At 44.8% G+C, this 12,516-nt stretch overlaps 1 protein-coding gene across 1 annotated transcript in view; it reads right to left on the reverse strand.

The window, feature by feature from the left end:
- The window catches only part of LOC126474438 (fatty acyl-CoA hydrolase precursor, medium chain-like), a 162,241-nt gene that overhangs the window by 87,096 nt on the left and 62,629 nt on the right, over positions 1-12,516 (reverse strand). The window contains exon 4 of the mRNA XM_050101909.1: positions 10,840-11,025. Within this exon, the coding sequence (XP_049957866.1) occupies positions 10,840-11,025 (186 nt within the window). The remainder of the gene's footprint in view (positions 1-10,839; positions 11,026-12,516) is intronic.

Here is a 12,516-nt window from a genome sequence, read left to right on the forward strand (position 1 = left end):
CTGACACATCGTTATCAACTGACTGCTTGTGTATCTACCCTTTTATGTAATGAACAGCACATTTTCTTGTGTATGCTCACGCCTGATGAAGCCAGTTGTTGGTGCTTTTTTCATGGATGAGACCTGATGTTTGATGAATATAAGAGAAAAATAGCATGAAGACCGGCAGTAAAAACTCTCGCCGTGTGTGGACAGGCATTATCTTGCTGAAAAGTAAGCCCAGGATGGTTTACCATGAATTCCAACAAAACGGGCCGTACTATACCGACGTCGTACCGCTGCGCCACGAAGGTGTCGCGGATGACAACGAAAGGAGTCCTGCTATGAAAATAAATGACTCCCCAGAGCACCACCACTCGTGGTTGTCAGGCCGTATGGCGGGCGACAGTCAGGTTGCTACCCTACCACTGCCCAGTGCATCTTGAGGCACGTCTTCGCTGGTCATTGGGGCTCAGTTCGAATCGAGACTCATCAATGAAGACAATTCTGCTCCACTCAATGAGATCCCCGGCGACTGTGTTCGTTATTTTTTTTGTTTTGGTTTTAGGGTGCACAACTGTTATGGTCATTAGCGCCCTGTCTGTGACTTAGGAAACGGTAAAAAACGAAAATGGAAAGCAGCAGCAATGGGAACGAAACTCAAAAAATTGGAGAAACTAAAAGCTGAAGGAAAGCTTAAAAATACACTACAGAAAGGGGTTGGTTGTCCCCAAAAAGAGCTTCAAATGACTGTCGTCATCTCACTGGCACTAATAAACTCGAGAACGCGATCGGCCGAGCGCGTGTCATCTGCTAAAATGGACGATATATCAGGCGACAGCTGTAGACGGGCGCATAACGGAGTAAAATAGGGGCACTCAATTAAAAGGTGTCTTACCGTCCACTGCTGAGAGCAGTGGGGACAGAGTGGGAGAGGATCGCCGCTTAAAAGATGTCGATGGCTAAAAAGACAGTGCCCTATCCGGAGTCTAGTTAAAATTACCTCCTCCCGACGACGCGTTCGGGAGGAAGAGGTCCAAGCACAGGGAAGAGCTTTCACGTCCCGCAATTTATTATGGGGAAGTGTCGTCCAATGTGCGTGCCATAAAAGAACGCTCCGTAAATCGGCGAAGGGAATCGATCGAATAGCTGGCCGAAGAAGAGAGACTGCAGCCTTGGCCGCTATATCGGCCGCCTCATTGCCACAGATACCAACGTGTCCTGGGAGCCAGAGGAACGCCACAGAGACGCCCCCCAAATAGAGCAAGCACAGGCAGTCCTGAATCCGGTGGACCAGAGGGTGAAAAGGGTAAAGAGCTTGGAGACTGAGGAGAGAGCTGAGAGAATCTGAACAGATAACATACTGTATCCGCTGATGGCGGCGCATGTATTGGACAGCCTGGAGAACAGCGTAAAGCTCCGCAGTATAAACCGAACACTGGTCGGGAAGCCGAAATCGATTTGGGGTGTCGCCAACAATATAGGCACTCCCTACACCTAACGATGTTTTCGAGCCATCAGTGTAAATAAATGTGGCTTCCTTCATTTGTGCACATAGAGCAGCAAATGCCCGACGATAAACAAGTGAAGGGGTACCATCCTTGGGGAAACTGACAAAGGTCACGGAGCAGGCAGATCCGGGGACGGAGCCAAGGCGGTGCTGTACCCCAAGTTGTCAAGAAGGTTTTAGGAAAGCGGAAGGAAAGAGAATGGAGCAGTTGCGGAAGCGGACTCCCGGCGGTAGTAGGGAGGAAGGGCGGCCTGCATACCCTACATCCAAGGAGGCATCGAAAAAAATGTCATGGGCCGGATTAGCAGGCATGGAAGACAGATGGCTAGCATAACGACTCAGAAGGACAGCTCGCCGATTGGACAGCGGAGGTTCAGCAGTCTCAGCATAAAGGCTTTCCACAGGGCTGGTGTAAAAAGCTCCAGACACTAAACGTAATCCACAGTGGTGGATAGAGTCGAGACGCCGAAGAATAGATGGCCGAGCAAAGGAGTGAACTATGCTTCTATAGTCCAATTTCGAGCGCACTAAGGCGCGATAGAGGCGGAGAAGGACCACTCGGTCCGCTCCCCAGGAGGTACCATTCAGGACACGGAGGGTGTTGAGGGATCGCCGACAGCGAGCCGAAAGATAGGAAACGTGGGAGGACCAGCACAGTTTTCTGTCAAACATAAGACCCAAGAATTTAGCGACGTCCGGAAACGGAAGGTTGACAGGTCCTAGATGTAAGGAGGGTGGAAGAAACTCCCTACGTCACCAAAAATTAATACAAACGGTCTTACTGGGAGAAAAACGGAAGCCGGTTTCGATGCTCCGAGAGTGGAGGCAATCGAGACATCCTTGAAGACGTCGTTCAAGAAGGCTGGGCCGTTGAGAGCTGTAGTAGATCGCAAAATCGTCCGCAGAGAGGGAGCCCGAGACATCAGGAAGGAGACAATCCATAATCGGATTTATGGCAATGGCAAACAGTACAGCACTCAGGGCGGAGCCCTGGGGTACCCCGTATTCTTGGAAGAAAGTACAGGAGAGAGTGGTGTTCACCCGCACTCTAAATGTGCGCTCTGCCATAAATTCGTGAAGAAAAAGGGGCAGCCGACCTCGAAATCCCCAAGAGAACAGTGTGCGGAGGATGCCTGTCCTCCAACAGGTATCGTATGCTCTCTCCAGATCAAAAAATATTGCTACTGTTTGGCGTTTCCGGAGAAAATTGTTCATGATATAAGTGGAGAGAGCAACAAGATGGTCAGCTACAGAACGATGCTTTCGGAAACCGCATTGGGCAGGTGTTAAAAGACCGCGGGACTCCAGCCACCAAGCTAAACGGCAATTCACCATACGCTCCAAAACCTTACATACACTACTCCTGAGAGAAATGGGGCGATAGCTAGAGGGGAGATGTTTGTCCTTTCCAGGTTTCGGAACAGGAACGACGATAACTTCCCGCCATCGTCTGGGAAAAGTACTGTCGGTCCAAATTCAATTATAAAGGCGAAGGAGGTAACGCAGACTATGGGTTGATAAATGCAGCAACATTTGGACGTGGATACCATCCGGTCCTGCGGCGGAGGAGCGAGAAAAAGAGAGTGCATGTTGGAGTTCCCGCATGGAGAAAACAGTATTGTAGCTTTCGCGATTTTGAGAGGGGAAAGCAAGAGGTCGCACTTCCGCTGCACGTTTCTTCGGGAGAAACGCTGGCGGGTAAATTGAAGAGCTCGAAATCTCAGCAAAGTGTTGACCCAATGAGTTAGAAGTTGCGACGGTGTCCACTAATGTATCATGCGCGACAGTGAGCCCAGAGACCGGGGAGAAACTAGGCGCGCCTGAGAACCGTCGAATCCGACTCCAAACTTTCGAGGAGGAAGTGAAGGTGTTAAATGAGCTAGTAAAGAATTTCCAGCTTTCCTTCTTGCTATCGCGGATGACGCGACGGCATCGCGCTCGGAACTGCTTATAGCGGATACAGTTGGCCAAAGTAGGATGGTGGCGGAAAACGCGAAGAGCACGTCGCCGCTCACGTATTGCGTCACGGCATGCCGCGTTCCACCAAGGAACTGGGGGGTGCAGGGGCAATGTGGAGATGCGTGGTATTTAACGTTCTGCAGCTGTAAGATTAACGTCTGTAATATGTGTGACCTCATCGTCGACGCTAGGAAAGTGACGGTCATCGAATGTCGCTAGAGACGAAAAAAGTGTCCAATCGGCTTGGCCAAACTTCCAGCGTCGTGGGCGCATACATGGCTGTTGAGGCTGCAGTCTAAGGACACATGGAAAGTGGGCACTCAAGTGTGTATCATCAAGGGCGAACCATTCGAAGCGCCAAGCTAGCGGAACAGTACCGACCGAAAGGTTCAAATGAGAGAAATTTGTCGTGGAGGCAGACAAAAATGTAGGGTCCCCAGTGTTGAGGCAAACTGGATCCGCTTGGTGGAAGACGTCTAGCAATAGTGACCCATGCGGACAAGGATGTGGAGATCCCCAAAGCGGGTGGTGGGCATCGAAGTCCCCAACCAGCAAATACGGGGGTGGAAGCTGACCAAGGAGATGAAGGATTTCAGCTCGTGCCATTGGTGTGGACGGTGGAATGTATACAGTGCAAAGAGAAAAGGTATATCCAGAAAGGGAAAGACAGACAGCGACAGCTTGGAAGGAAGTGTTTAAGGGGATTGGGTGATAATGGAGAGTATCATGGAGAAGAATCATGAGTCCTCCATGTGCTGGAGTGGCTTCAACAGAGGGGAGATCAAATCACACAGACTGAAAATGGGGGAGAACAAAGTGGTCATGGGGATGCAGCTTTGTTTCCTGAAGACAGAAGATGACCAGCGAGTAGGATCGTAAGAGGATCGACAATTCATCCCGATTGGCTCGAAGGCTGCGGATATTCCAGTGGATAATGGACATAGGGTGAACAGAAAATGGAGGAATGTGACCAAGGTTGCCGTCAACTCAGCGACTGCTCAGAGCTTGCGACCGACAGCATGGAATGGCATTCAGCCGAAGGCAGAAGATCCTGATCCATAGGTTGTTCAGAAGCAGCTCCTGCCACCAGCGATCGGCCGGTTGATCAGCCACCAGCAGTGCGCCTCGGCGACACAGAAGACGGCCGAGGGCGATTACCGCCAAGTGGTGCTGTAGATGAGAACGCCGTGGAGGAGAAGGAGAGGAACTGGGTTTCTTACTAGCCTTCCTGGAAACATGATGTTTAGATGAAGGAGGAACCGATGGTTGTAAAGTTGGGGTACGTAAAAAATCTTCACGAGTATGCTCTTTTTTCGAAGTCTTGGTGTCTGACTTTTGGGCTCTAGATTTAGCAGAACCCGATGAAGGGTGAGCCATAGAGTGGGCAGGCGAAAGTGGGGAGGTTGAACGGGCGATCTTTGCGTTGGCCGATCTGACGACCATGGCACTAAAGGTAAGGTCACAAGTCTGCATGGCCGCCTCCTTTGTTGGCCAAGGAGAGGCAAGGACAGTGCTGTATTTTCCTGTCTGAGGCACGGTGGGCTGTCGACTGGCGAATAATTTTCGAGCAGCAAAGGTCGACACCTTTTCCTTCACTCTGATTTCCTGAATGAGCTTTTCGTCTTTAAAAATGGGGCAATCTCGAGAGGAAGCAGCATGGTCACCCATACAGTTGATGAAACAAGGGGATGGAGGTGGACAAGCACCCTCATGGGCATTCTTGCCACACGTAACACATTTGGCCAGATTGGAACAGGACTGGCTGGTGTGATTGAACCACTGACACCGATAGCAACGCGTAGGGTTTGGGATGTAAGGGCGAACGGAAATTATATCATAGCCTGCTTTGATTTTCTATGGGAGTTGAACTTCGTCAAATGTCAAGAAGACAGTACGAGTTGGAATGATGTTCGTGTCAACCCTTTTCATGACTCTATGAACTGCCGTTACTCCCTGGTCAGAGAGGTAGTGTTGAATTTCCTCGTCGGACAATCTGCCGAGGGAGCGTGTATAAACGACCCCACGTGATGAATTTAAAGTACAGTGCGGTTCCACCCAGACAGGGAAGGTGTGTAGCAGTGAAGTATGCAGCAATTTTTGTGCCTGGAGGGCACTGACTGTTTCTAACAACAAGGTGCCATTTCGTAATCTGGAACAAGACTTTACAGGACCTGCAATTGCGTTGACACCTTTCTGAATAATGAAAGGATTGACCGTGGAGAAGTCGTGAACTTCGTCAGAACGAGAAACAACAAGGAACTGTGGCAACGATGGAAGGACTGTCTGTGGCTGATACTCATTGAACTTACGCTTGTGAGCTGACATAGTAGAAGATGAGGAAACCATTGCGAAAGTATCCCCCGTGATTACCGGCGTCTCCGATGGCGCGCTCCTTCCTTGTGGGGGCCCACTCTGAGGGCACTCCTGCCTTAGGTGACTGTTCACACCTCAGGTCACACCTCCCGACAAACGGACGGAGGGACCAATCGGCACTTTCGGAAGGTATCAGCTCGGGTAATCACCCCTCCCTGGGCCTGGCCGTTACCAAGGGGTACGTACATCTCCTACCTGTCTACCCGGGGTGGGGGATTATGCATTACCCCGTCACCGGCTACGCATGGAAATGCGTGGGTCGGCCTTCAGACACGAACAGGGAGTAAAAAAGAGAAAGGGAAAGGAAAGAAGAGAGGTCTCAAACGCCGCAGCGGAGAAAAGGGCAAAGAGAAGAGATAAGGAAAAGAGAAGGACAAAGGAAGGACGAAGACTTGCAAGCGGAGAAAGTAAAGAATTTGTTACAGTTTCGAGCGTCCATCTCCGGACGTAGGCGCAAAACATACTCCCAGAGGGGGAGAAAGGGAAGGAAAGAGGCAGAGGTGAGGGGGGGGGGGGTGAAGATGGGGGATGGGGAAGGATGCAGAAAGGGAAGGTATGCAGCTCGGATAGAAAGGAAGGCCACATTAGCTCAGGGTCCCATGCTCGCTACGCACGTATCCACAAAAAAGAGTTGTGGACCCCCTGGGGGGGACTGTGTTGGTGCTTGCCAAACTACCTTTCCCAGCAAAGCCATCGGATCTCTCCCCATCTGAGAACTTTTGGTGCATTATGGACGTGGCCCTCCAACAACCTCGGGACTATGACGATCTCACGAGCCAATTGAACAGAATCTGGCACGATATCCACCAGGAGGAAATCCAACAACTCTATCAATCAATATGAAGCTAAATAACTGCTTGTATAAAGGACAGAGTTGGACCACTTCATAATTTACTTGCTCAATTTGAGAAACTCTTTCTCATGAATAAATCATCCAGCTTTTCTTAAATAACAATCATTTGTCTGCCTGTACGATTTCCACCCTATTTCGATAATTCCTTTGTGGTACATGCTTTTTCTTTCTTTTTTTTATTTTAGATTGTTTTGTTTCGATTTGTCGGAAGAGCTCTCATTATCAAGTACTGGTTGAATATAGTGTCGCACTGTTTTAAGCAAGAGCTAGTTCTTCCGCTATCCCATTGCTTATATCATCGTATCTCTCGAACTACATATAGCAAAATGATATAACATTACAGGTACGTCCACTGGTATAGGCTGATGCCGTCTACAAAATGTGTTGCCAATACAGTCAGTAGTAAACAACTAATAATATAAAACATTATGGCTATTACTAAAGTTTTACTGCATGAACTTCGAAAATACAGTAAGCAATGAATTTTCCTTTTATCGTATTGTGACCATTAACAATGAGAAAAAGTTTCATAAGGGTTTGAAATTGTGTTTATAGTTTGCCCGAAGTGGCTAAGTGTTCTCATTTTTAAAATGCTGGGTGAATACATATAGTGTGGGTATTTTTGCATGCCTTGACTTGACTGCTTCAAGGTATATACAGAGTTGCTACACTAGTCAAAGCTAAAGACCGCAAATAAGATCGTAAAGGAACTGACTGGTACAACATGGGGTGTTGAAGCATTCACTGTACAGGCTACAGCTCTGACAGGAATATACCCAGTTATGGCCATAGCCCATACAACGAAACACACATCCAATTGAATGAATCGATTAGAATTATCACGGGTATAATAAAATCCACACTGATCCCTTGGCTGCACATCATCAGTAATATTTCACCAGCAGTGACGCCAAGAAGCAACCGTCCAGAATGAAGGAAGCAGCATCACCCCTCCTACCCCCGAGACCTTCCAGTTCATATAGTCTTAAATGACCCTCCTTCAGACCGCCTTATATCACGCACTCCATTATGGTATAATGGAAGAATCAACAAGAAGTTTGACCTTAAATAAGAATGGTGCAAGAGATTGAATGCTGCAACAATGAAAATCAAGGTGTTCAAGATATACCTGCCTGCATACCAGGCTATGATCTGAGGAGAAGCGAACAGTGTAAGAACCAGTCACACCAGGTGCAATGCTATGATACACAAGTGGGGACTCGAGACTCTCCAGCCTGCAGTTGTGGCACCCAAGAACAAACTGCTCAGTATATTGTCAGAGACTGGCCTCTGAGAAAGTACCCAGGACCACTCAATGATTTTATTAATGTTGCTCCCTCTGCTATCAATTTGGCTTCATTCAGTAGATCTTGAATACTAATTAATTATATTATTTTAATTAACAGCCTTAATTTTATTGTTTAAAAATCCTCCTTTTAGTATTACAGAATTATTAAGTTTAAGAATTTAAACATATTAGCTTTGTGATTAAATCCTAAAATGAGTAATTTTTACTGCATGTATTTCTCAATATTTGCTGTTGTTGCCATACAATAAATAAAAAATTAAAAAAATTTAATACTTATTTTAATGTGTTAAACATTTAACATGAGAATATTTGTGAATGATGGCTTATGACAGCATTTTAAATTTCTTAATTCGGTCAATAATTGAGTGAAAAGTTGAAAATCAAATTTTTGTTGCCCCTGGAAGCCATTAGAGAGGCAACTTGCAATTGAGACTGGGCGACCGAGTCCTGGGTTAGCCTTTTACTAAACATAATACAGTGCATTTATCTTTAAGATGATTTCTCCGACTCCAGTGCAGTCTTATTTTGAAGATTTGAAACGTCTTTATCTTGATGGTTTATGAGATCTCTTCTTTCGGAATACTGAGTGAATGTTAATCTGGATGAGAAATATAATTCTTGCACAAAACCCTGATAGCGTCTTGAACATATTCCAGAAAAAGTAGTAAATATGAAAACATGTACTGTAAATATGAGGGTCAGTCAAATGAGAACCCAACACTTGCGACAGCAGTACTGTGGAATGCGTTTTTATCATGCAACAGCGTGATTCTTTCCGACAGCATTCCGACAGATCGATGACTAACAGCAGAGCTAAAAGTAGAAACATTCGATATCTTCCCAGCAAAATAAAACCAAAGATGGGATGATTCCACTGCTGGCTCTGCTGTTTGCCCTTGGTCTCTCGGAATGCTGTCGGAAAGAATCAAGCTGTTGTACGATAATGTCTACCCCTACAGTGCCAATCGTACCAAGGCTAAGCTTCGGCGATTTGGTTGGGAAACACTACAACATCCTCTGCACAACACAGATTTTGCACCATGTGATTTGTACAACCCTGGCCACCTGAAGAAAAATATGCTTGGACGTCGACTTCAGTCGGAAAAGGAACTGCAGGAGTGGGTGCAGTTGAGGATCGCATTCTATGGGACAGAAGGGTGTTAGGTTTCCATTTCACTGTCTCTTATAATACATTACTGTCTGCAGTTTTATATGGGCTGCAGTTTAACGTTTTATAGCCCTTCAGTCTTCTTTATGCATAAAACTACTCCCGATCTCCCAGACCCCAACTTTGTTGAAATTTGACTAAATGTATTAAGAAATTTCGCCAAGCTACTTACGATTATTTGTGGTTGGGTCTATTTGATTGTAAATGTAAAGCAGTGGCCAACATGATACTTGGTTTGTACATAGCAGTTCTTTATTATTCGTACTCCTAAAAGTTGAAATATTCCCTTGCTTTTCTTAGCAGCTGTTGTACCCAGTTACAAGACCAGCCGAACGTTGACGCGGAGGATGAAGAACAATGTCAGTCAACGTTTTCCTCACTACCAAATTGCAATGACAAACTAAAACAAGACATACCTGTTCTCTAGGTGCCATTGTTAATGACTAGTGTCAATGGATACCAGTAAATATTTTAATCTCAAACAAGACATCACTTGCAAACAGATAGTTTCGCTCATCAGTTACTAGGTGATTTTGAGCTCCAACAGAGACTTATAGTATAAATCTCACTTGCTTGTGAATCCACTTCATTAAAACGATTTGTTTGTTTTTTGTCTTAAATCAATAATTAGAATTTTTTGAACAAAATGCTAGTTAAAACAACTGAATTATTCATGGGGAACATATTTAAAAAGCAACTTTAAAGATCTCTCGGTATTCGGCCACAGGCCTGTCTACACTACTTTCACACGTTGAATGCTGTCATTACACTCCCACTCGAGAAATATACCTACTATACAACTGTTTCTCGAGTTGGCAGCCCTGTTAGAAAATGCGCTTTGCGACGATCTAGTGTTTCCCTTGTATACCTCCGGTTTTTAGCTTTGTTTTGATTATAAACATTTCTGAAGTTTTAATTTTTACTATTTTGTCATTCTTGAAAGTTACTATGAGTCCAAGAAAGTATTTTCATGCTGACGCGAGGATCCAGAGTTGCTAGGAATATATTCTGGGTTCAGTATGAAGTAGCCACTGTTGGCAGTTGATTCCATGAGAGTGGCCAAAGCGGTAAAGTGAGTCTTTGAGGCTACTAAACAGGCCAACGAAAGGAAGAGAGAAGATGAGGCACAAGTAAACCATGAAGATTTGCAGCTGGTATGTATGAGGAACAACAGAAGCAAGCCGTAGATCAAATATAACTTTGAGTTGAATTTCCAAAGAATTAAAATTTTTTTAATGTTTCCTTTATGCACAAAAAAATCTGTTTTGGGATGTTTCAGGATACTGTTTGAAATAAAATAGACTACAGATACTAATGTACTACCAAAAGCAAGATAAATGTAGCCAGTTTAGTTACAGATATGTAACTTCAATAACTTTATGAGAATTGTAAGCATTTTTCCCGTTTTCACAGGGAGCTGAAGAGAATTTCGCCAGATGAGACTGGCAATAATGAGTTCCTGGAAGTTGTAACACTAACTACAATGTCAAGGTAGCATCATATCAATGTGCGCAGGTCATACTAGATTACATTTTTGAACCTTATCAAAGCGCAATGTGCGCAATGTATTTGGCAGAACTTGTAGCTGCCAGATTAATTTGGCTTGAAGCTTGGTGTCACTTTAAATATCACACAATCCTGTACGCTTTCCTTAGGACACAGGCAGAAAGATGCTGGGCCTGACTTACCTTTGGCCAGCGGAGAAAGCATGAGGTAGTGAGTGCTTCCACCGCCAGCGCTCTCTCCAAAAATGGTGACGCTGCCAGGATCGCCGCCGAATGCTTCGATGTTCTCCTTAACCCACCTAAGCGCTGCCACCTGGTCCTTGAAGCCATAATTCCCCGGAGAAGCCTCATCGCCTGTACTCAGGAAGCCTTAAACAACAAAACATATTTGTAAGGCATAAATAAAGATGTAGAACTTTGGTAATGTCATGTGCTGAATCTCATATCTAAGATTGGTCGCACGATATATTACGTCTCTTTTGTTTCGTGAACGGAGCAAGATAACAGAACGCGATTTTCGGCAAATGATAGCGCGCCAAAGAAGACGCATTTCTTTTTGTATTTAATCCTCTCATCTAAATCGACACCTCCATTATTGCTCTACAATTCACAATTGAGTCAATTTTAGCCCACAAGGTCTCATGATTTTCATGAACAATAGTTTGCAGTTCTTTTATGGCTGCTTCGTGATTCTGTAATGCATTTTCATGCTGCGAAAAAATAGGTTGAAAATGCTCACAAATTTGTGTTTTTACGTCATTACAGACTTTTTGACTTTTCAATTCAATGTTATGCAACTCAGTAGTTAAATCTTCACGTGTTTGTTCAAGTGTGGTGTCTAACTTCCGAAGATTTTGTTCCATTGCGTCTAACTTTTGAAGCTTTTGCTGTGTTTGTCTCTGATTTTGTTCCATTTGTTGCATTAATTGCAATAACAATGTATTAGTGTCTGGAATCTGTTCCTCTATGCTTTTCGGCAGAGAATTTGCACCGGCAACATTCACATTTTGACAAGCAGAAAATGTGTCTTGACTTATTTGAGAAAACGGTGAGGACGCAAAACCTGAATCTACAGTATTTGCAAGATTGAGTCCTGTCATTTCGGATTCCTGAGGCGAGCTCTTGCCGACTGATCGATCGATAATGCTTCCCTGTTCACGAACTGTTTCACTGCCTACAGCATTATTTGCAGCCCGCTCCATTTCCCTATGTACAATTACCAAATTACTACTTTCAACATTAGTTAATTCATTACTTGGCGGCGCTGATAAGCTACGCTCGTCATCACTATTATTTCTCAGTTTACTTTGGAGCCTAGTGTTACGTTTTTCACACGCCATTATTGTCACAATATTTCACACGGCAACACAGAAAAGCACAATTTGAAGAGCAAAATAAGAAAACACATTAACATAGCACTGAAAATGAATACTTGGTGCAAATCTACATGCATGCCACACCTGTTTTACTGTACAACAATGAAATGTTGCACAATTATGTGCTAGTGATAAACAAAATCTACACTAATTACACAAACTACAAGAAAAAATCAGAAGATTCCAGTGAGGTATCGTGGCAGGGTCGCCATATGAAACGTCCCCTTTTGAAAAATTATACATGACTGTGCTTAAACTGACACACAATATTTTTTAGCGCAACGCAATCTGACTTTCAGAAATCCCTAAAAAAGAATGGCCCTGACTAACATTAACCTATACCTTTCACAAATCACTTACCCCACAAAAATCTTCGTTACTCAAGCTACTGCAATACAGCGAGCGCCACTACTGTCAGCTAAATAAAAGATTCCAACTACGGAAGGCACTAACTACTGATAGGCATAGTTAGCAAATGAAAGAT

The sequence above is a fragment of the Schistocerca serialis genome, chromosome 4 (assembly GCF_023864345.2).
Source record: "Schistocerca serialis cubense isolate TAMUIC-IGC-003099 chromosome 4, iqSchSeri2.2, whole genome shotgun sequence".
Lineage (NCBI taxonomy): Eukaryota > Metazoa > Arthropoda > Insecta > Orthoptera > Acrididae > Schistocerca > Schistocerca serialis.